This window comes from Danio aesculapii, chromosome 4 (genome assembly GCF_903798145.1).
Source record: "Danio aesculapii chromosome 4, fDanAes4.1, whole genome shotgun sequence".
Taxonomy (NCBI): domain Eukaryota; kingdom Metazoa; phylum Chordata; class Actinopteri; order Cypriniformes; family Danionidae; genus Danio; species Danio aesculapii.
Genome location: NC_079438.1, coordinates 14,970,525 through 14,995,777, shown reverse-complemented (window position 1 = coordinate 14,995,777; position 25,253 = coordinate 14,970,525). Strand labels below are relative to the sequence as shown.

At 38.4% G+C, this 25,253-nt stretch overlaps 3 protein-coding genes and 1 long non-coding RNA gene across 5 annotated transcripts in view; 1 reads left to right on the top strand and 3 right to left on the bottom strand.

Annotated features, from left to right (window-relative positions):
- Positions 1-25,253, bottom strand: part of LOC130222028 (NLR family CARD domain-containing protein 3-like) — a 503,712-nt gene that overhangs the window by 137,620 nt on the left and 340,839 nt on the right.
- On the bottom strand, positions 1,083-3,107 carry LOC130222204 (gastrula zinc finger protein XlCGF57.1-like). The gene is made up of 2 exons (XM_056454841.1): positions 2,958-3,107; positions 1,083-2,424 (listed from the first exon to the last, which is right to left on the bottom strand). The coding sequence occupies exon 2, from the start codon at positions 2,249-2,251 to the stop codon at positions 1,706-1,708; it is 546 nt and encodes a 181-aa protein (XP_056310816.1). The 5' UTR covers positions 2,252-2,424; positions 2,958-3,107; the 3' UTR covers positions 1,083-1,705.
- Positions 9,866-11,099, bottom strand: LOC130222285 (uncharacterized). Its single transcript, XR_008836417.1, has 3 exons — positions 11,071-11,099; positions 10,288-10,360; positions 9,866-10,010 (listed from the first exon to the last, which is right to left on the bottom strand). It is a non-coding gene; the product is annotated as an uncharacterized LOC130222285 (long non-coding RNA).
- On the top strand, positions 12,503-17,221 carry LOC130222170 (gastrula zinc finger protein XlCGF8.2DB-like). 2 transcript variants are annotated; one of them, XM_056454798.1, is made up of 3 exons: positions 12,503-12,648; positions 15,631-16,476; positions 16,561-17,221. In XM_056454798.1, the coding sequence occupies exons 1-2, from the start codon at positions 12,564-12,566 to the stop codon at positions 16,452-16,454; spliced, it is 909 nt and encodes a 302-aa protein (XP_056310773.1). In that variant the 5' UTR covers positions 12,503-12,563; the 3' UTR covers positions 16,455-16,476; positions 16,561-17,221. The 2 variants fall into 2 exon arrangements, with proteins under 2 accessions (XP_056310773.1, XP_056310772.1); XM_056454797.1 differs by having other exon boundaries at positions 15,631-17,221.

The window sequence follows — 25,253 nt, the reverse complement described above, 5'->3', positions numbered from 1 at the left end:
GTCCATCCCTCTTGAGAGAGCTTCATCTTGGTTTATAGTTGAACAAGCCATCCTACTTCCCCTTCCACCACTACAATGTCTATCCATCTATTTATTCACTTTATTTTGTAAATGTGTTATTTTTGAGGCTGATGTCAGAAATATAATTATTTTTACTGACATAATTTTAGGTGCAGGCTAGGACTGTCTCTGCCATTTACAGATAACGTTGTCCAGGGAAAGAAACAGCACCTCTAAGTCAGAAACCATGGTGCTTGACCGGAAAAAGGTGGCCATCTCCAGTTTAAAGGAGAGTCCTTACCCCAAATGGAGTTCAAGTATCTGCCTTTTTTTTCTCAAGAGGAATGGAATGTGAGATTAAAAGATGGATCAGTGCAGCGGCAGCAATAATGCAGATGATGTGATTGTCTGTTGTGGTGAAGGAGCTGAGACGAAAGGCAATGTTCTCCATTTCTTGCTCAATCTAGGTTCCTACTCAAAAGTATGGTCATGACTGAAAGGACAAGATGTCGGATACAACTGGACACATTTTACAAAGTGTTATGACCCGCTTGTTTGAGTCACACCATAAAAGAGAGATGAGCTAACAAAATAGCCTGAATGCAAATTATTTATTATAAAATGTTACTCATAGAACAATCAATCAAAGCAACCAACAAATGTCTAGGGATAATAATGTAGATAAAGAACTTAGGATATAATCACAGCAACACTTTAACTACATGATACAAGTAATCCGCACCTGTACAATCACTTGCAAAGAGATTTTAAGCCGCAGAGGTGCTGTTTGCCAGATGTTTATGAAACTGTTCTTCTCTCAGCCGCCATTAATGTGTTTACGGTAAACGCGAGGAGCGCAACACATTTGCAACCCGACCTACTGCAGTGTAGGAGTGTTGGAAAACAGTATACCCTCACTCAGCCTTTTCAAACATTATTCAGACATGAAACATTCTGTGCAGATGAGAAAATGTTTTGCTGCATTCATGTCATATGGGCAACTTTTTGTCCATGCGTTTGTTAAGCTGCGCCAAAGGAGCGAAACTCTGTAGACACTGATCAGAGCTGTACAGTTTCTCTCCAGTGTGAATCTTCTTTTGTGTTTTCAGATGTGTTAAATGATTAAACCTCTTGTCACAGTGTGAACACTTGTACGGTCTCTTCAGTGTGAATCGTCTGGTGCAGTTTCAATTTTGGAGCTGTAATAAAAGTCTTCTCACACTCAAAGCACATACTCTTTCACACTAGTGTGGATCTTCATGTGTTCATTAAGGTTTGCTGATCGGTTGAAACTCTTCACACACTGAGTGCATGTAAATGGTTTCTCTCCAGTGTGGGTCTTCATGTGTTTATTAAGGTCTGAGGAGTTGCTGAAACTCATCCCACACCGAAGCTGCGGTCACACTAGAGTTTGAGCATGCGAAATTCTGTTGTACGGCACTGCGAAAAAGGGCGGGATTAAACAAGATGATTAGATATTAAAAAAAGTGAGCGATTGGTCCATATTTTACATTTCTGTCCAGAGGTCATGTTTTGATCTTTAATTGGTCTCACGCAGTCAAGTTATGCAATTTTGCAGGTCAGAGTTTGAACTTTGCAATGCAGTGAACTGCGAAACTTGACACACGAACTTGCATTTTCGGTCTGACGCATTTGTGTGTATGAATAGATGTCTATTGGGAGTAAAGTCCAGTGTGCCCGCGGCTTAAGTGCAAGTGAATGGTTTCTCTCCAGTGTGGATCCTCATGTGTTTATTAAGAGATGATGATTGGCTGAAACTCTTCCCACACTTAGTGCATGTGAATGGTTTCTCTCCCGTATGGATCCTCATGTGTTGATTAAGGGATGATGATTTGCTGAAACTCTTCCCACACTTAGTGCATGTGAATGGTTTCTCTCCAGTGTGGATCCTCATGTGTTTATTAAGGTGTGATGAGCAGCTGAAACTTTTCCCACACTGAGGGCAAGTAAATGGTTTCTCTCCAGTGTGGACCCTTATGTGGCGATTAAGGTGTGATGAGCAGATGAAACCCTTCCCACATTGAGTGCAAGTGAATGGTTTCTCTCCAGTGTGGATCCTCGTGTGTAGATTAAGGGATGATGACCGGACGAAACTCTTCGCACACTGAGTGCATGTGAATGGTTTCTTTCCAGTGTGGATCATCATGTGTTCATTAAGGTGTGATGATTGGCTGAAACTCTTCCCACACTGATTGCATGTGAATGGTTTCTCTCCAGTGTGGATCTGCATATGAATCTTAAGACTGCCTTTTCTTTCAAAACTCTTTCCACACTGAGTGCAGATGCAGGTGAAATGATTCTCATCTCTCCTTTTTAAAATACCATCAGTCTTTAATTGAGTTTTTTCCTCAATTTTGACATGATGTTCCTCCTCTTTACTCCCCTCATTCTCTTCAATTAGGTCTGAAATAAATAAATAAAACATTACTTTTCATTAAGTCTCAAAAACTCTCATTAAAAGCTGAAAAGTGAAAGAACACTGAAAACATTGGCTACACACATTGTAATTTTGATGCACATTAAATGTAAAATGAATCAGATCATATTGTGCTTGGTCCATTAACGTGTACACATTTAAGCAGATTCAATTCAATTCCTCTTTATTTATCTAGTGCTTTTACAATGTAAATTGTGTCAAAGCTGCTTAACATAGAAGTTATAGTAAATTGAAACTGTGTCAGTCCAGTTTTCAGAGTTTCTTACATAATTTTTCACAAAAGTTATTTTTGTCATATTGATCAGACACAGATTTGAAAGCTGTAAATGGCCTATTTTTATTTATATATATATTCACAATTACAACAAAATGTTTTTCTAAAATTTGTAAAGCAGACAGGGAATACTTGTTCATTCTGTGCCTGACTGGTAAACACAAAGTTCTTGGGGTAACAACTGAACAAACAGCTGAATATTTGCCTCACAGACATGAGACATACCTGTACAGCATCTGCATAAAGGCTGGAATGTTCATCTTTCCCCTTGTGTGATGTTGGGTCATTTTCATGCATTCTGGGGTGATTTTGAGGCTTAATTTGGCCAAAACTTTGTCGGTGTTTCAGCAAACGAACTGATATTTGGGGACACCTTATTTTGAAATATTCTAGGAAAATGCTTTGAAATAATAAAAAAAAAACTCAATACACTCTGGGCAAATTTACTCCCTTTTCGTTATATTCATGGCTGTTTTTTTCTCCATTGGCAAAGCCATGACAGCATACAATCATGCATTTATGATTGTTGGTGTTTTCTGTGACAACAGTCAACATTGTTTATTGGTCTCCACCCATGGGACGGCAAAAAGGAAATGGGTGAGAGCATAATGGGAGAGGAAGAGAGTTGAAGAGAGCAGCATTATGTGGTGTGCGGAAGAAAGAGAAGTTGACTGAACTGTTGCAGTGCGGGGAAACGAGTAACCGGGTCGAGGCGAGCACTGTAAACTTAACGTCTGGCTGTAAGAAACAAAAAGCAAAAGTATGTATCGAAGCAACAGAGTAAAGACTACTGTTTTATTATTGAAGTGCTCGTGACGTCTGTGAATGAGTGCGTCACCAAAGACTGGTCGATTTTGGGCTAAAACTGTTGGTCTCCCTACACAGTGTATTTATGCACGCACACTATAATCTGCTGTTTTACTCCACTGAATTCCATATAAAAGACAGAAACTTTTTTGAACAGGCCTATCTAAATGGTTAATGCTGCCTAGGGATGCAACGATTAACCGGTTTCACTATTAACCGCGCTTCAATTTGTCACAATTAATTAATCCTGAAGGGTTCTCAACCCTGCGTTTCTGCACAGAACAAAACTGCAGCAGCTAAACAAAGTTATGTTACTAAATAAAAACAACAGTTCTAAACTCGTCTCCTTTATTGCATGACCACCATGGCCATTCACCAACAAAACAATAACTCCAGCTCACACCGGAAGTGATCTTTTTACAGAACATAACAGTCCTACTTCCTTTCTATGTGCAACATACACATTTACGATTGTTATCACCAAGAATTTAACTTAAACTCAATCTATTCTTAAAAAAAAAACTTGTCTTATGCACTCCCTGGAAACCATTAATACATAAGATAACAGCAAAACATAAGATAACATGACATAAGTTTTAGCTATTAGAATTAGCTTCCATTGTCCTTCACTAGGTGCTTTAGGTAACTGCAGTGCTTTTGCTCCTTTTTTGGTAAGACAGTCTGCAAGTTGGTCTTTTGTACCATACCAGAGCACTTTGCTTAATTCTTTGTGTTTGAATGAGTTATTTGATGCTGCTAATTTCCAGACAAAGTCTTTTCTCAGCAACTGACTTTGTGGAATTCAGTGCAGTGCAGGAATTCAGTGCAGCAAGTGAGTGATTGTTTGTGATGCAGATTATTGGTATTGCATTTTCAGTGTCACCAGTAGTCAGCTCAGAGAGCAGCGTAGTCAGAAATATTGCATTATCAATTCCATCGGACATTGCAAGTGTTTCAGCAGCAAGAGTACTTCGCACAATTCTCTTTACTCTTTTTGATTGCCAAGAAAGGGGAGAGAACATTCCATTTTCCCCATAAGAACAATTAGATGTCCTCCTTGACTTCCACCATCTGAGTGATTTCCAAAAGAGGCATCACGATATACAACTATCTTGAGCTCACAGTCTTTCCCGAGGTATTGGAAATTCAGCAGTACCTTTTTGGACTTAAGTTTACACACAATTCTGTTTGCTTCATGTATAGTTTGTACAGAGGCATTTTTAATGCTTGAAGCTAGGCTGCTGGCATCAAACATGACATCGGGCCTGCTTTGTCTTGCAGCCCAAAGAATTTGGCCAACCTTTGACCATAGCTGATCCTTTTCCTCTTCATAAAGTAAGGAGTCCTGTTCCACTGATCTTGCAGGATTCAGTTGTATAGGCTGTATGTTTTTGATGTAGTTTTCCTGATAAACTTGCACTTTATTGTCAATAGTTTCAAAGTTTATTCCCACATAACAGAAGCTGTTGTTCTCCTTACGCCCAACTTAAAACATGGATCTGAGGTATTACTGATGAGGAGAAACTTTGTGTGCCTCCCCACATGACAAGCGAGTACACCAGCCACAGTGCAGTCTTGATCCAACCAGTAGAACACAGCTGGATCTACACTTGGCATTGTTCCTCCTGACTTTATGACAATCCCCTTCACTCTTTCATACCAGTAAAGTGAAGCATCAGCCAGACCATACACACACTTTTTTAGCTTCCATAGCTTTTTTTCACAGTTTGCCTCAGGAGGTGGTTTGATATAAAGGTCCAGGGACAGTTCCATTCCTTGTAGAAATGCAGCTTTCATGTCCGTAGAAATCAGATTCCACTGTCTTTGACAAATCACTGCCACAAGGAGCCGAAGAGAGTCTGAAGAAAATTTTGGAGAGTCCTTTTTTAGTTCTGACATCTCTAGTTCTTCAAAACCTCGTGCTACAAGACGAGCTTTGGGTAAAACCCCAATAGGTGTCTCTTTGTAAGTGCAAACCCACCAAGTGGAAATGCATTTCTGTCTCTCATCTTTTACTTCCTCAAAGATCTGGTTATCTATCCAGCTTTTTATCTCATCCTGTTTTGCAAAGTCAAATGTTACATCTTTTGTGACACACACATATCCTCACATACATTAGTGGAGTTAGCATTAGGAACAGTGTTTTGAAATTGTAGATTCTCAACATTTGACATGTCAGCAGATTCTGTGGTACCTGCCACACTAGTGGGCTCAATAAGTAACAGGTTATACCAATTTTTATATTTGCCTGTAGCTTTACATGCACACCCCAGGACATTAGCTGTGTGTAAAACACCCTTTTCTCTATCTCTGTAGCTTACAGTTTGTCCTTTTTGTAGCATGACCACAGTTTCCATACTAGCATCACTCTGTGTTTCTGCATTATCACTTGCGTGTTCTTCTGCTTCATGCTGCCCCCTTTTGTCCTGCATTTTCTCACCCCTTGTACACTGATTTCGGTCATGTCTGCTGGCTGTCGATTTCTGTTTTCAGTTTTTGTTGTATGTTGATCTTCACCTTCTTTGAACACTTTTCTCAGTCTGAGATGATGTACTCTAATGCTTTGACGTAGTCCCTCCATGTCTTATAAACACTATTGCACCATCCTCACCGATGACAGTTCCTGGCCCTTTCCATTCTGGACAATCCACTTATTTGTAGTACACTTTGTCACCCATTTCATATTTCTCACCTGTGTTACGTATTTAATTCCGCAATGCTCTCCGAATCCTCTCTGATGACCTTGATGCATGCAAAGCGGAGATGTGTTTTGCCACCCATTGACTCTTTGTAGTGCACTCTAAAGCTGGAGGTTTATCAATTAGCACAGATGGTAAGTTGGGATTCTGTCCAAACACGAGTTGATGAGGACTGTAACCATGGACATTTTGCATTGCATTCTTTGCCTTAAAAGCCCAGTCCATTGCAGTGTGCCAATCACAACCAATGCTTGCTTTCACTTCCATTATGATTTCAGTAAGTGTTTGGTTGTGTCGCTCCAGGAGGCCACTGCTCCACGGGCTATATTCAGCTGTAGTTTTTACTTCTATATTGAAGTTCTCTGCCATATCTTTCACCTCATCATTATTGAATTTTCCCCCATTATCACTAAATATTTTTGGGGTGGGCCGTGTACGCTTATCCAGTCATGGAGAAAATGTTTGACTATTTCAGAGAATCTCTTTGAGGTTAGAATGCTGCCTGCACTGAATCTAGTGAACTGGTCAATGATGTGGAGATACCACACCTGGTTCAAGTTCATGTAGATCTACAGCCACAGTTTTGTTGTATTGTGATGCCAGTGGCAGGCCAATATGTCTTCAGCAGTTGTCAAAATCTGCTCATTAGAATGCCTTAGAATTAGAATGTCTTTTGAGCTACTTTCATTGTCCATTATATTTACACAATGATGACCAGAGCTTGTAAGGTCAAGTTCTACTGGCTGGTTGAACATTACCGCTCTGTCATTTTCAATGTCTAACACTGTTCCTGCTCTTTTCAGAGAGGCTTGGCTTAAGAGCAATGGTATGTTGGCTGAAACGACTTCAGTTTCAATCTTACATTTGATCTGTCCAATTTTTGCAAGAATTTTTAACTTTCTGTTGGAGCAGACCACTTTTCCATCTCCAAATCTAAATCTATTAATATCTGGTCTATGGCTGTAGGCTTCTGTCTTTCTCAGGTCATTAGTCTCTGCTTGATTGAGCTCAGTTATGTAGTGATTTAGCCATTCTTGTCCACACACAGTCCGAGTGCATGCAGTGTCTATTATTGCAGATCCACAACATTCAGTCACAAGGATTTCTGCTTCAGTGTGTAACTCTTCTGTAAACAGAGTGATGTTACATTCCTCTACATCATTTCTTGCAGTCTTCTTCAGTCAGTTTGATTTGCTCACCTTTGTGTGGGCAGTCCTTAGCCCAATGTACCCAATGTAGCCCAAAAATACTTTGACACACAGCACATTTTGATCTGCGACCATATCTATCTAGGGGGGTTGTGCCAGGTAATGGTGTCCTTTGTTGGTCATTCTGAGGCCATGACTTGCCTCTCTGTCATTTCTGTTCTGTTATATATGCAGTTTCCTGGTTAATTCCCACCGTTAATTCAGACGTATTGCCTGTGAAAATTCTCTTAAGTGATGCAAAAGTCAGATCTGCACATGCTATTAAAGCCAACTGTCGATCGTTCACATCCAAGCAAGCAGTATCCAATAATTTAAAAGCTAAGAGTGCATTAGGAATATTTGCGCATGAGTAAAGTTGTTCAAAGTTAATTATATAGTCCGTCAATGAAACATTACTGCCTTTCACAATGCAGTCAAAGCTTGTATACGCCTCATAAGTCCGGTCCTTTACTTCCCCGAGAAACAAATCATCAAGTTTCGCTAGTAAAGTTGACATGCTAGTGTCCTTATTCAAATCATCAACCGGTATTTCCATCGCCGTCTCTCTCGCTCTCCCTGACAGCACCAAAGCAACGGCGAGCGCTTGTTTACTGTTTTCAAGCTCGTACGGCTTCCCTTCATCAAAGATTGGCAGGACTCTGTAATTGCTAACCATCCTCTGCTACCAATTTGTTACTAAATAAAACAACAGTTCTGAACTCGTCTCCTTTGTTGCATGACCACCATAGCCGTTCACCAACAAAACAATAACTCCCGCTCACACCGGAAGTTACTTTTTTTTGTACATAATATAAAAGTTCTACTTCCTTTCTGTGTGCAACATACACATTTACAATTGTCATTACCAAGAATTTAACTTAACAATTTTAATCACATAGGGGGGCACTAGACCTGGTAACTGATTTTGGTCCCTCTTGTTCCTTTTATTTGGGCTATTTATTCACATTTATTATTACTTTGCATTGCTGCCTAAGTTACTGACTTAAGACAGTAATATACTTTTTTATAGTAATAACAAAATGCACAGTTTTGCAATTACTGACATTTTTCAATAAAGGTAATGCAACGATACTGTTTATTAACGTAGACAGATCATGGCTTCAGTGCCAAACGTGTGCTTTAAATCATATTTTATCCTCATTTCTTTCCATTTTATTTGAAATATTTGGCCTATAAATGTTTAAAGTTTTGAGTAAATACATCAAACTATGCCCACACATGCAAGCTAACCAACGGTTAAACTATTGAATAGTCTCTTATAACTGGTAAATAAATATAGTGAAATCAGCTTAACCGAGTCATCACGCTTAACGTAGCCTATTACACAACCAACATCAGTGTTAGGAAAAAGTTAAATGTTACAATCTAATGTCATTTAAAAAAATATTTAGGTACATTTTAAGGCATTAGTGTAGCCAGAAAATTACCTAAAACAGATACCTATATTCACAGTTATTACCGCATGGATAGGCTAACACGCAACTCAATAGGCTATATAAATTTTTTCATCATTGTAAAGGTAAAAATAAAAAAATAGGTTAGGCTATCATGAGTGAGTTTTTTTTCCGGGATATTGTCTGTGATATTCTGTTTTTTTTTCCATGATATTCCGTGCATTTGTAAAGACGGCATCATAAACCATTAGGTTACTATGCCTACCCGTCATTTTATTTATTTATTTATCCTATTAGCCAATCATCCTTAAATGCAAAAGGAATTTTTTAAGTGTTCTAACTTGACTGCTGCTGCATAATGGGATATTTCTTCACAAAAGTGCACTTTAGCGATGTCAAAATGAAAGCAAACATTTAAAAGGGTTCATAGTTGTCAATTTTAGCTTAATTTTAATATTAATAATAATAATAATGAATATAATAAATTCAAATATTATTGTAGTGTAGATTACTGTGGCACTGTGCAGTGAAATAAACATTTTTATAGGGCTACATATTCCCTAACGGAAAAACAGTTGTAAAAATGACTGGCAGTTGCATTTTTGCTAAAATTAATGTAACGGCAAATTTCTTCTGCATTTCTTCCCTTTAGAGCTCAAGAGAGTTTTGTTTAATGAATTAGTTAACCAGAACATGTAATGAGTTAGGCTGCTCGCCTTCATGTCATCCACTAGTCCAGTTTTCTTCCGTGTGAGTTGAGTGCGCTGCCGTGTGGGCGTTTTAAAAGCTATATACACGAGCGCACCTGACCTGACATGGGGACCAGATCTCTGGACTATATACCTAGCTTTAATCTCCCAATTTTCATAATTTAATTGCTATTTCATATTATAAAATACCTAAATGTGTGTTCTGAAGGTTGAAATGACGGAAGTGTTAGTAATTAATGCCAGAAAGAATTTTCAGTTTTGAGTGAACAATCTTTTATGAAAACTGGGGGGGGGGGGGGGGGGGGGTTGCACAACTTCTTTCTGAGGGGCCAGTGCAAACTGAGTTAGTCTTTGAGAATGAAAAACAATCTGTTTGTTCCTGCAGATCTTCTTGTTTGACTTCTTGACTGATTGTTTCTTCAATCTTCAGGTCTTCACTCTCCACTTTAATAAACGCCATCTTTATAAATAGAGGTAAAGTTGGTTTTATATTCGCATAGTCTTTCTCATTAATAATATAATCTCAGAAAAGTATTGATTGAAAATTCTAAATAGTAAAATCATATTACCTGCCAACAACCATCAAAGTACAGCATTGTTCACAGTCAATTAAATAGTACTGATGTTATTGTGAAGTCATACTTACATGTGATTTCAGTTCGAATATTCAAAGTAACATGATAAACAATGTATAGAGCAGTCCCTGAACGAATGTGCGAATATAAAACCAACTTTACCTCAATTCTTTAATAACAGTGTGGAGATCAGTCACTTCAGTAGGAGTTTTTCTCTGCGTTTGGACACTTTATCCTGTTTAAAATGAACAAATCATTAAGCAGAAACAAAATATCTTTTCTTCAACACTTGTTTCAACAGATTCTTTATATGAAAGTAATTAACAAAAAGAAATCAGGTAAAAGAGTAAGTCCGAGCTAGAACAATGGCCATAAATGAGCTGATTAAAGCTAGAACTCCATTTCTTATATATAGTGACGTATACTTAGAATGGACTGACATTATGCTGTTTAATAAATTTAAACCTTCATTAAAACACTTATTACACACTTTTCTGTTGTTCAAACAATAGCCCTCATAATAGAGGTAAAGTTGGTTTTACATTCGCACATTCAGTCTGTCTCATTAATAATATAATCTCAGAAAAGTATGAATTGAAAATACTAAATAGTAAAATCATATTAGCAGCCAACAACCATCAAAGCACAGCATTGTTCACAGTCGATTAAATAGTGCTAATGTTGTTTTGAAGTCATACTTACATGTGATTTCTGTCCAAATATTCAAAGTAACATGGTAAACAATCTATAAAGCTGTCTCTGAATGAATGTGCGAATATAAAACCAACTTTACCTCAATGTCCTCATTACTGTGAGTAAAATAGTACTACGTTGTATAAAGACTTATAATAATATTGTCTACAGCAGGTACATAATTTAGTATCAGATAAAAAAACCTGAAACTTTAATCAATCGGTTTATCTGTGTAAAAGCTTTAAAGCAAACCTTTCTCCAGTTGAATCACAGCACGGGAGCGGCGCAGGTTTATGACGTCACATGCCACGCCAAAATAAAGGTCTTTTTTGTTTATTTTTTTACCACTTACTGTTGCAGTCATGACATTATACATTTCTCCCTCATTTTCCACTTCACACAACAAATCTGCTATTTCTCTCAAATGCATAGACATTCAGTATTTAAAGTTGATCAAAACTTTTAATCCAAATAACACAATTTTTAAAAACGTGTTTAATCTACTAAGACTAAGTGTTTAAAGCCGAAAACCCCAACATTCTAAAAGGTATAACAAATAATCTGATGGGTGTTTTGAGCTGACATTTTACAGACACATTCTAGAGACACAAAGATCTTAAATCTTGAAAAGGGGGTAAAATAAGTGCCCTTTAAGTAAAAAGCAGCCATTACTACTACATGTTTTAGTTTCACTAGCTAGGTAAATATTCGGTTTTCCCACAGTCCAATGACGTGCAGTATAGGTAAACTAAATTAGCCGTATATGTGCATGTGTCAATGTGAGAGTGTATGGGTGTTTCCCAGTACTGGTTGCAACTGGATAGACATCCGCTCTGTATTCTTCAGTATATTATTTGCATTCAGCAGAAGAAACTCAAACAAGTTTGGAACAAGTAAAGGATGGGTAAATGACAGAATTGTAATTTTTATGTGAACTACCCCTTTAATGCTTCAAGTAAAGGTAAAGTTAAATATTATTACATATTGCTAAAGGATAGCAGGAGATGAATGCAGATAATAAGAGACGACAATATAAAAAAGAACCCTAGTGTGTGTGTGTGTGTGTGTGTGAGAGAGAGAGAGCAAACGATTAAGTTTAAAGTGGAAAACGAGGGAGAAATGTATCAACAAGTCATGACTGCAACAGTAAAAGGCCAAAAAAGACTTTTATTTTGGCGTGTCGCGTGACGTCACAAGGCTGCGCCGATTTCGCGCTGTCATTCAACTGGAGAAATGTTTGTGTTTTAAAACGTTTACAGATATAAACCGATTTAATTTAAGTTTTAGTTTTTTACTCGATGCTAATTATGTACCTGTTGTTGAAAATATTATTTTAACCCCTTATATAACGTAGTACTATTTTACTCACAGTAATGAGGGCTATTTGGGTAAAGTAACAGAATGTGTAATAAGTGTTTTAATGAAGGTTTAATTTATTAAATAGCATAATGTCATTCCATTCTAAGTATACATCACTATATATAAGAAATGAAGTATTGGTTTGAATCAGCTCATTTGTGGCTATTGTTTCTTGCTCTGACTTACTGTTACCTGATTTTCTTTTGTTAATTACTCTCATATAAATAAACTGTTGTAGCAAGTGTTGAGTTATTTTGTTTCTGCTTATTGTTTTATTTATTTTTAACAGAACATTTTTATTGTTTTCTTCATTTTAAACAGGATAAAGTGTCCAAACGCAGAGAAAAACTCCTGCTGAAGCGACTGATCTCCACACTGTTATAAAGATGGCGTTTATTAAAGAGGAGAGTGAAGATGTGAAGATTGAAGAAACATTCACAGTCAAACATGAAGATCTGCAGGAACAAACAGGTTGATTTTCATTCTCAAAGACCAACTCAGTCATTTGATCCTCATTCAGATATATTTTAATAATAAGAATACTAAATTAAATCCATCTTGCAGTCCTGAGTGTGCTGCCTAGTTCTCCTAAATGCACATAAGCACTCATTGAAAGACAGGAATCAGTTTCTTTCGTCACTTGTTCTCATGTCTTTTGTCATTCTTTTTATGTATTATTAGTCTCCCATTTTCTCTACCTTCTTAAGGTTATTGCTTTTCTTGTTCTTCTACCGTTTGTAAAGCGTCTTTGAGCACTGGCGCTATATAAAAACAATAAATTAAACAAGTTTAACTGAGCTGACAATATTTGACCTACAGTATTCTCATAGAAGATATCTGCTATTACAGTGATGTTGGCTTACCACTTTCCAATTTCATAAGTCACGTTGATCACAATTCCTTTTTTTTCAACTTCTTTATGGGTTTAAACTTGTTTTTAGTAGTTGTTACTAGTTCTCACAGATAGTATCTGTGTTAGAATTACATAATTATAATAACTAATTACCAGGGCTATAGTGTTTAAACAGGTTTTCCGCAGGGTCTTAAAAAATAAGACTGTGTTGTAGGTCTTAAATCTTTTTTTAAACAAATCTTCATTTTCCTTTGTTCATCTTTTGCTACCCAATCTGGCCAAATCCATAGAATCACCAACAATCCATCTCAATAAAACTTTCAACTTTTATTTCAAAAAGGTCATTTTAACTCTATTTATCATAATAGTTTAATTATTTTCCTTACAATAACATTTGTTTAAACGTGCTCCATGTATTTACTGCTGAGGACATCGACCTGGACAGATTGTTGTGCATAGATTTAGTTTATTATAGTTTATAACTTTTTAACAAATGTTCATTTTTTCTTTTTTTTAAGAAAGTTTATATTTGGAAGAAAAAGTGTTTGGATACAAGTAAAGTTGGCTGGTTTTTTCACAATATTTAAAATCTTTTGCTTAGAAATATCTAATATTATTTTTTATTATTATTAATTTATTATTATATTAATAAATGTATTAAACTAATATATATTTTTTGATAGGGCAAGTAATAAAAATTCGATCTGGGCCATTTGAAAAATTCTTTAGCCTTTAGCCCTTTATGAGTCTAAAATTTCATTTATAATGGTCTTTAAAAAGTCTTACATCTAATTTGGTGAAACCTGCAGAAACCCTGGTTTAAAGTATGTCAGTAAGCGTGGATGCCCCCAATATTAAACATGCTGAATAAAATGGACACTAAAATAATTAATTGTTATTAAACATTGTACAGTATTCTAAACTATATGATGTTGCTGTGGGACGACGTGAGACAAAACGAACACATTATAGTGGAACAATAACGTTTAGCATTGCACTGACTACAACTGGCCAACAAACTAGTCTAAAAATGACTTTTGCTGCTTAAGAAATGGATTACAGCATGCTGATGATTTGTCCTTGAAACATTTGTGTGTAAAGTTCATCAGAAATTCTCTGAATATTGACCATATTCTTCACGTACCAGCAGGCGGCGCCATATGACTTATTTTGCTTGATTCTTTTTTTAAAGAATTAATTTTTAGATCCTAAAAACAGTGTTATGCTGCTTAGGCATGGGATGATAACCGTTTTCAAGGTATAAAACCGCCAAAATGTTCTGCTATATCGTTCTTACTGTATATGTAAGGTTTTTTTATATTTATTTTTTTTCATGACAACAGTATCTCCAGCAAAAAATAAATCCTAAGAGGCCATTTTAAATTGTAAAGAAATCTGTGTTTTTGAAACAAATGAAGACAGCAGAAGTCAATGATTCATTTGAATGATTTAGCCTGACATGTTTACTGCTCCAATTTTTTTTTAAGTTTTCTCAAAAGAAAATATTTTGTATTTAAAGGGACCCAGCCATTTAAAAAGAATATATTTTAGAGCAGTAATCACAATACAGTGAAACCGTGATATTTTTATCCAAGGTTATCATACGTCAGAATCTTATACCGGCCCATGCCTAATGCTGCTTGATGTTGCAAAGTCATATTTTCTTATCTTATCATTTCTCTTTATATGTATAGTCATGAACACACTTGTTTGTAGAGTAAGTAGTGTGACTGTTTTCTCTCGTTTATTATTCCTGATCATTTGTCCAATAGGCAACTGAAGTTCTAAAAAATAGCATATGAGATCAGGTCACTGCTATGACATGAATGACAATTTTTGTATGTTGCTGTTTGTCATTGTACTTTGGTTATCCTGAGAGCTGATGCTGAGTATTCTTAGGGTTATTTAAACTTCAAATTGTTAACCCTGGGTCATTCTAACCCTGGATATACAGAATCCTGGGTTATCTGTAATCACATTCCACATTGCTCATGCTACACCTGGGGTTAAAAAATAATCCTGGGTGTTCATTAAGAGATGTTTTACATTGGTAAACCACGGGTTAACATTATTATTTGTAAATTTTTATTATTTGGAAGATACACATGAGGGAACACAACATGAGTAATCTAGGACGAGTGCATTTGATCATTTGCACTTAAAGCCACAGGCACAAAAAGAGCTTGGTTTTCCTCTGATGTCCAAAATTAAATATTCTGCAAGGTATATGATCTGATTTTGAGCTAAAACCTCAGACACATTCTGGGAACACCAAAGACTTATTTTACATCTTATAAGAAAGGTTCATAATAGGAACCCTTTAAAGGTATTTCTGACACAGAAATGAAAATAGCCTCACCATTTACTCTCCCTCGTGTGGTTTTAAACCTTTATGAGTTTCTTGATTCTGTTGAACACAAAAGAAGATAATGTGAAAAAACGCTGGCTTCTTTTGTGTTCCAGAACAAAGGAAATGTTTAAAACCACATGACGGACAGTAAATGGTAAAGTCATTTTAATTTTTGGGTGAAACATCCATTTCATGCTTGTCGCTTTGTGCCTTTATACTAAAGTTCACTTTTTTTTGTTGTTTTTTTAAGACCTGATGGTGCTGAAAGAAGAGACTCATCAATGGAATGAAATGGAAGAGAAACACCAAGACATAACGACTGATGAAAAACCCACACTGACTAAAAAGACTTCATGCGGAAGACCTCGGAAATCCAAATCCAGGTGTAATTTCAACTGTAAACAGTGTGGAAGGAGTTTCAGTCAAAAGCCAAGCCTTGATGTTCACATGAGAGTTCACACTGGGGAGAAACCTTACAGCTGCGAACAGTGTGGAAAGAGTTTTGGTCAAATACAAGGCTTTAAAGCCCACATGAGAATTCACACTGGAGAGAGGCCGTACACATGCCAACAATGTGGAAAAAGCTTCTACCATGCAGGAAACTTGGCAGTGCACATGAGAATTCACACTGGGGAGAAGCCTTACTCTTGCCCTCAGTGTGGAAAGAGTTATAAGCAAAATTGCACCCTTGAAGTCCACATGAGGATTCACACTGGAGAGAAACCTTACACATGCACAGAGTGTGGTAAAAGTTTCCCATATAAAAACACACTCAAACACCACATGATAAGTCACACCGGACAGAAGCCGTTTGCATGTGCTCAGTGCGGAAAGAGCTTCACAACCAAAGCTAGCCTCAAGAACCACATGGATGGTCACACTGGAACTATAGTGTTTACATGTGATCAGTGTGGAAAGAGTCTCACACGCAAAGACTCCATTAAGAGCCACATGATGACTCACTTAGGAGAGGATCGTTTTAGATGCAGTGAGTGTGGAAAGGGCTTTAACCGTAAAAGAAGCCTCAGCGCTCACATGAAGCTTCACAATGGAGAGCAGAGTCCTCAAAAATGAAGCCTTGTCCACACAAACACAGGTATATTCAAAATGGCAGCTTTTTCATGTAGTTTGGTTGTTCATTCATGTGAAGTTTATTTATGAACTATTTTCGTTTTCCCAGGGTTCCCATGTTTCCTCCCACAGTCCAAAAACACACGAGCTAAGTAAACTGAACATTCTAAATCTTAGTAAGCCATATATCTCTCTTTAGCCATTCCTGTATTTGTCATTAGAACAGAAACAAGTCAGGAGAGTTCACTGAGATCTACCTAAGCTCAAATTCTCCTCTCACCCTGCTTACGGGAGAGAGCCCAGGGCTCGACGATCTTATGAGCTTAGGGCTTTCTCCCGGGACAGCTTGCCAAACAAGTGTGAACTCTTAAATACATATCAAGTTACTGATAATGAAACCCTTTGAACACCTGAAGATGTAAACTCAATAGCTGAAGAGGGGTGAAGATTTTGACAACCAGTACCAGGTTGTAAGATTTGCTACTGGGCTACTAGAACGCAATATAACTCTATATGTTGATAGATTGTGTGGCTTGTTTCACATGCAAAAAAGTATCTGCATCTGAAAAGATGTGTACCAAATGGCCTACAGGAACTCAAGAGTTGTGACCCAACCAAAGCAGTTGGGTAATCTCTGAGGGGTTACATCCTTTGTTATAAAGTAGTGTCTCACAGACTGTACTTTGGGTTAAGTTACTTGAAGACCGACGAGTTAACATCACTGCTGAGGAACTGCACTATTTACTGCTTTCAATAAAGTCTTCTCCCCATAAGAACTTTGCTCAGCTTTATGTATTAGAGTCATCTATTAAGTGGCGAGCCACCCAAAAATGGTTAAGCTGAATACAGCAAAATCTAACAATGTGTTTCAACTTATTATGAACTGATAACCGTATTTGTGCACATTGCACACACTGTAAAAACTGCAGAGTTCCACACAATTATTTCATGTTGTCACAATACAAATTAAATTAACTTTACACTTCTAACAAATTTATGTGGATTAAACATAAAGGGCTCTATTATGACGATCCAAGTGCAAAGCGCAGGGCGCAAAAGCATTAAGGGCGTGTCGGAATCCACTTTTGCTATTTTAAGGACGGAAAATCCGCTTTGCGCCATGGCGCATGGTCTAAAAGGGTTGAGCTTATTTTCTTAATTAGTTATAGGTGTGTTTTGAGAATAAACAAATCAGAGTCTCATCTCCCATTCCCTTTAAGACTCAGTTGCATCACGCCATAGCACATTTGTTATTTACATGACAGACTTAGTAAGTGGAAAAACTGAACCCTTCACTAGAGAGAAAACAGTTAAACAGAGCATCTACAGTGTGAGAATGAGAGATGAGCCTCCTCATTATTTACTTTCACTTTCACTCTCGTGGATTAGGAAACTTCTTGCACAGACATCCATTAGCCTATAAATAATTAAATTTGTTTGTTAAGCGCAAAGATTTGTTTCAAAACTATTTCTAAATTCAGTTTTAATTTCCAGCAAACGAATAAATTAACAATAATAGCGAAATGTGTTCAAAAAATATCCTAATACACATGCTATGCCCCATATGGTTTAAAACCTGACAGGTATGCAAATCTTAGCTTGTTTTTAATAAAACAAATATAAATATGCATATAATAAATACGGCTTCTAATAATAACATTATACAAAAGCAAATTATTATGAATAAACTGAAAAGGCCTGGGTTCTAAACTGGGTTCTGGAGACATTTTTGGGAAGCTGGAAGGGAAAATTGATCGGGAACTGCATTATTGACATCTGCAGTCAGGTGCTCTCATGTTTGCTCTATAGCTCTGTAGCGTGGTAATTTAGACAATAGGCTGTTCACAGAGTGACGTTAACGTTTGGTTAAAAAGGTTAAAACAATGCTTGCGTAGTTGTGTCGAATTGTATGCACTTGTGGGAGTTTTATGGTTCATTTAAATACTCTGTCTTTTGCAGACAGCAATAGGCTATAGGCTAGTTAACTTTAGCATAGCTTCTCCTCATTCATTAACCTAACTTAGTTGAAACTCGTCACATGGATTTGGGTAACCAAATAGAAAAAAGTGTGGCTGCTGCTGAGCCATCTCATGGTCCTGCACCAGTCCAAAAAAACTTGCTCAAATTCTGTGTTCTGCAGATAAAACCAAACTGATATGAGGAGAAGCACCTTAGCATCGAGAGCAACACCGAGTAAGTACATTTAGACCTGTTTTCAGTTGCTGTGTTTGGTTAGAGAACACTTAGACTTGTTTCAGCTGGTTGTGTATTGGTTGTTGGACATTTAAAATTGTTTTCAGCTATCTGTGTTTAGTGTTTGGTTAGAGAACAGTTAGACTTGTTTCAGCTGGTTGTGTATTGGTTTATGGACATTTAAAATTGTTTTTCAGCTATCTGTGTTTAGTACTAGCAAGTTTTAGCCACTGTTTCCTTTTGTTTACTGTAAGAGCTCGCGTGCCGAGCCGGAGGTTTTTCGCGCGCCCCCGCGGCTGCAGTTTCGGGTGTTTTGTAACTTTGGAGGCGTGTCCAAACGCCAGGTAAAGACTATATATTTGAACACATTTGGTCTAGCTAGCAGGAGAAGCACCTTAGCATCGAGAGCAACACCGAGTAAGTACATTTAGACCTGTTTTCAGTTGCTGTGTTTGGTTAGAGAACACTTAGACTTGTTTCAGCTGGTTGTGTATTGGTTGTTGGACATTTAAAATTGTTTTCAGCTATCTGTGTTTAGTGTTTGGTTAGAGAACAGTTAGACTTGTTTCAGCTGGTTGTGTATTGGTTGTTGGACATTTAAAATTGTTTTCAGCTATCTGTGTTTAGTGTTTGGTTAGAGAACAGTTAGACTTGTTTCAGCTGGTTGTGTATTGGTTGTTGGACATTTAAAATTGTTTTTCAGCTATCTGTGTTTAGTACTAGCAAGTTTTAGCCACTGTTTCCTTTTGTTTACTGTAAGAGCTCGCGTGCCGAGCCAGAGGTTTTTCGCGCGCCCCCGCGGCTGCAGTTTCGGGTGTTTTGTAACTTTGGAGGCGTGTCCAAACGCCAGGTAAAGACTATATATTTGAACACATTTGGTCTAGCTAGCAGGAGAAGCACCTTAGCATCGAGAGCAACACCGAGTAAGTACATTTAGACCTGTTTTCAGTTGCTGTGTTTGGTTAGAGAACACTTAGACTTGTTTCAGCTGGTTGTGTATTGGTTGTTGGACATTTAAAATTGTTTTCAGCTATCTGTGTTTAGTGTTTGGTTAGAGAACAGTTAGACTTGTTTCAGCTGGTTGTGTATTGGTTGTTGGACATTTAAAATTGTTTTTCAGCTATCTGTGTTTAGTACTAGCAAGTTTTAGCCACTGTTTCCTTTTGTTTACTGTAAGAGCTCGCGTGCCGAGCCGGAGGTTTTTCGCGCGCCCCCGCGGCTGCAGTTTCGGGTGTTTTGTAACTTTGGAGGCGTGTCCAAACGCCAGGTAAAGACTATATATTTGAACACATTTGGTCTAGCTAGCAGGAGAAGCACCTTAGCATCGAGAGCAACACCGAGTAAGTACATTTAGACCTGTTTTCAGTTGCTGTGTTTGGTTAGAGAACACTTAGACTTGTTTCAGCTGGTTGTGTATTGGTTGTTGGACATTTAAAATTGTTTTCAGCTATCTGTGTTTAGTGTTTGGTTAGAGAACAGTTAGACTTGTTTCAGCTGGTTGTGTATTGGTTGTTGGACATTTAAAATTGTTTTTCAGCTATCTGTGTTTAGTACTAGCAAGTTTTAGCCACTGTTTCCTTTTGTTTACTGTAAGAGCTCGCGTGCCGAGCCGGAGGTTTTTCGCGCGCCCCCGCGGCTGCAGTTTTGGGTGTTTTGTAACTTTGGAGGCGTGTCCAAACGCCAGGTAAAGACTATATATTTGAACACATTTGGTCTAGCTAGCAGGAGAAGCACCTTAGCATCGAGAGCAACACCGAGTAAGTACATTTAGACCTGTTTTCAGTTGCTGTGTTTGGTTAGAGAACACTTAGACTTGTTTCAGCTGGTTGTGTATTGGTTGTTGGACATTTAAAATTGTTTTCAGCTATCTGTGTTTAGTGTTTGGTTAGAGAACAGTTAGACTTGTTTCAGCTGGTTGTGTATTGGTTGTTGGACATTTAAAATTGTTTTTCAGCTATCTGTGTTTAGTACTAGCAAGTTTTAGCCACTGTTTCCTTTTGTTTACTGTAAGAGCTCGCGTGCCGAGCCGGAGGTTTTCGCGCGCCCCCGCGGCTGCAGTTTTGGGTGTTTTGTAACTTTGGAGGCGTGTCCAAACGCCAGGTAAAGACTATATATTTGAACACATTTGGTCTAGCTAGCAGGAGAAGCACCTTAGCATCGAGAGCAACACCGAGTAAGTACATTTAGACCTGTTTTCAGTTGCTGTGTTTGGTTAGAGAACACTTAGACTTGTTTCAGCTGGTTGTGTATTGGTTGTTGGACATTTAAAATTGTTTTCAGCTATCTGTGTTTAGTGTTTGGTTAGAGAACACTTAGACTTGTTTCAACTGGTTGTGTATTGGTTGTTGGACATTTAAAATTGTTTTCAGCTATCTGTGTTTAGTGTTTGGTTAGAGAACAGTTAGACTTGTTTCAGCTGGTTGTGTATTGGTTGTTGGACATTTAAAATTGTTTTTCAGCTATCTGTGTTTAGTACTAGCAAGTTTTAGCCACTGTTTCCTTTTGTTTACTGTAAGAGCTCGCGTGCCGAGCCGGAGGTTTTTCGCGCGCCCCCGCGGCTGCAGTTTCGGGTGTTTTTACTCTCGAGGCGTGTCCACCTGAGCTCAATCAGCAAAGCGCTCGGGGGTGTATATAAGCGACTAGTCTCACCGCGGCAGCGGTCGCGGCAGCCTCGTGTGAAGCCCGCCTCGTGTGAAGACCGACGAGGGTAAAGACCATCTTGATACAAACAGTGCAACTGATACACTCTGCTCCACGCTAACATCATGTCTAGACAGACTATGCCCTCTGACATCCAGACCAACCCGAGCCAGTCCTCCTGCACCCTGGCTCTCTGATGTTCTCCGTGAGCATCGCTCAAAACTTCGGGCTGCTGAGAGAAGCTGGCGAAAAACTAAAAATCCTGAACAGCTCATAACATACCAAACTCTTCTGTCTTCTTTCTCGACTGAGGTTACTTCTGCAAAGCAGACATACTTCCGTCAGAAAGTCAACAGTGCCACCAATCCTCACTTGCTTTTTAAAACATTTTCCTCCCTCCTTCACCCTCCTCCTCCACCCGCATCCTCCACACTCACTACTGATGACTTTGCTACATTCTTTTGCACCAAAACTGCGAAAATCAGTGCTCAATTTGCTGCACCTACAACAAACACGCAAGATACACCACCAACACCACACACACTCACCTCTTTCTCCCAGCTCTCTGAGTCTGAGGTGTCCAATCTCATGCTATCAAGCCATGCAACCACCTGTCCACTAGATCCCATTCCCTCTCATCTCCTGCAAGCCATTTCTCCTGCAGTCATACCAACACTGACTCACATAATTAACACATCTCTTGACTCTGGTCTATTCCCTACTTCATTTAAGCAGGCTAGGGTAACCCCTCTGCTAAAGAAACCCAACCTGGATCAAACGCTACTTGAAAACTACCGACCGGTATCCCTGCTTCCATTCATGGCCAAGATTTTGGAGAAAGTAGTGTTCAATCAAGTCCTAGACTTTCTTACTCAAAACAACCTCATGGACAACAAGCAATCTGGCTTTAAGAAAGGCCACTCAACTGAGACTGCCCTGCTCTCGGTCGTGGAGGACCTCAGACTGGCTAAAGCAGACTCGAAATCATCTGTCCTCATCTTGCTGAATTTATCGGCTGCTTTTGACACTGTAAACCACCAGATCCTGCTATCTACGCTTGAGTCACTGGGCGTCACAGGCACTGTTATTCAATGGTTCAGTTCCTACCTCTCGGACAGATCATTCAGGGTGTCGTGGAGGGGAGAGGTGTCCAACCTACAGCATCTATACACTGGGGTACCTCAGGGCTCTGTGCTTGGACCACTTCTCTTCTCTATCTACACGGCATCTTTAGGAACAGTCATCCAGAAACATGGTTTTTCCTACCACTGCTATGCTGATGACACCCAGCTATACCTCTCTTTTCACCCTGATGATGCTCGCATTACAGCCTGCCTGTCAGACATTTCACTCTGGATGAAAGATCATCATCTCCAGCTTAACCTCATGAAAACGGAAATGCTTGAAGTTTCTGCCAACCCGACTCTTCACCATAACTTTTCAATCCAGATGGATGGAGCAACCATCACTGCATCCAAAATGGTAAAAAGCCTTGGAGTTACGATTGATGACCAACTGAACTTCTCTGACCACATTTCTAAAACTGCCCGATCTTGCAGATTCGCACTCTACAACATCAGAAAGGTCCGACCCTTCCTATCTGAACATACAGCTCAACTCATTGTTCAAGCTCTTGTCCTCTCCAAACTGGACTATTGCAACTCTCTGCTAGCCGGGCTACCAGCTAGTTCTATCAAACCTCTTCAGCTGCTTCAGAACGCAGCAGCACGAGTGGTCTTTGATGAACCCAAAAGAGCACATGTCACTCCGCTACTCACCCGTTTGCACTGGCTTCCAGTTGCTGCCCGCATCAAATTCAAAGCTCTGATGTTTGCTTACAAAGTGACCTCTAGCTGTGCTCCTTCGTATCTGCTCTCACTTCTGCAGATATATGTGCCCTCCAGAAACTTGCGTTCTGTGAATGAACGTCGCCTCGTTGTTCCATCCCAAAGAGGGAAGAAATCACTTTCCCGAACTCTCACATTCAATCTGCCCAGTTGGTGGAATGAACTCCCTAACTACATCAGAACAGCAGAGTCACTTGCTGTCTTCAAGAAACGACTAAAAACGCAACTGTTTAGTCTCCACTTTTCCTCCTAATCTGCAATTGCCTCTCTGGCTATACCACTAACTGAGCCCTCTTTCTCTCTCTCTCCCTCTCTCTCTCTCTATAAAAAAAAAAAAAAAAAAAAAAAAAAAATTTCTACTAATGTTTTGCTTCTTAGACTTTTACACGCCTGAAACTTGTCTATAGCGCTTGTTCACTGCTGCTCTTATAGTTGTGTAAATTGCTTCCTTGTCCTCATTTGTAAGTCGCTTTGGATAAAAGCGTCTGCTAAATGACTAAATGTAAATGTAAATGTAAATATGTAATGTGTGCAAAAGAGAAATCAGCAGAGGCAGAGATATCAAACATCTGTCATCAGCTGCTATGCATAATCACATGGACTAAAAGCATCCTGCCTCTGGCACTGTCTGCCAATCCCCCACCAGCACCAAACCATCAACACAGCCATGTTCTGACCCAAGTCAGTTTTTATCACATATTAGCTGCATTTAATGTGAAACAGGCAAAGAAATAAAAATAAATAAAAAACATAAAACATAAAAAAAGTTCTTTTGTGTCTGTTTTTGGCAACAGTTGACAATATCAGGGCTGTATCTTTTAGTATTATATAGAATACAACTGTTGTTCTGCCAGATCTCCCAGTCAGGGTTTAATAAATGTTAGTTCTTGTAATTCTGTGTGTTAGAAAAAAGTTGTTTCAGAGGCAGAACAGTTCTTTGAAGTATTATTATTGTATCTGTTCAGCGTCCTTCAACAAGGATAGGTGGTGGTGGGGTTCATAATGTTCACAATGGTATTATAGTAGTTGTTGGTTTAACCATGGATGAGGTAATGGCTGATATGTTATTTACTTTTCTATGATGTTCCTTGTTACATGTTCGAAAACATCAATCAATATTGCATATCCATAATTATTATAATGGGTATAATTAAAGAAAACCTGAACTATAGCGTAAATTAGAAGTGTAACGAAAAAAAAAAAAAAAAAGGATTTTAATGCCCATTTAGAATTTTAGTTCAATACAAATACAAAAATACCCCCCCCCCCCCCCCCCCCCCCCCCCAACAAATACAGATACAAATACTGGCTGCTTTGCACACCATATATATATATAAGGGCTATCAAAATTAGCGCGTTAATGCACGTGATTAATTTTAAATATTTAACACGTTAAAAAAAATAACGCAGTTGCAATTTTTTTTTATTTCCTGTCGTTTGTTCATGGATGGCGCTTGCATAGAAGCCACCTGTCCGGCCACTTGGGCAGCAGAATAGTGAGCGAACCCCACGGTCCTCGCTTTCATCAGCAAAAAGGTCACTTTCTTTTTCACTTTCGGGTTGAGGGCGGCGTGATCGCACTTCTACGAGTGTGAAATTGCTCATATATTATCTCAAATCTTAAATGTGCACACACTACAAGATATGAAAACTGCAGCACAACACTACAAGATACTATTAAGATGATTGTGCCTGATGGAGCACATCACCTGATTGCAGAATAACTCTGCTTTTTATTATTGTCTAGCTTAAAAATATTTGACCAACTGCCAGAGTGAACAGCCTGCAGAATGAAGAGAAATGCTGCTTGTTGAAGAGAGCACATCATGACCAAACAAACAACCACTTTGTTTAAACCACCATTGACAAAATGTGTTGGGGATTTACAATGGAGGATTTAATGGAGGATTTAGCAGGGGATTGTGGCAGTTAATGCTTTCATATGTGTTGTTAACTCTAGTGTCCATGACAAGTGGATTTTCTGTGGACATAGAGAGACTGTGTATCAGTGCTATTTGGAGTGTACACACTTAACACAATAGTTTGATATGTTGAGCAGAGTTTTCCTGAAATGTGGAGAGAATTTGACTCAGTGTAAGTTTATTCTGGAGCCGGCTATAGT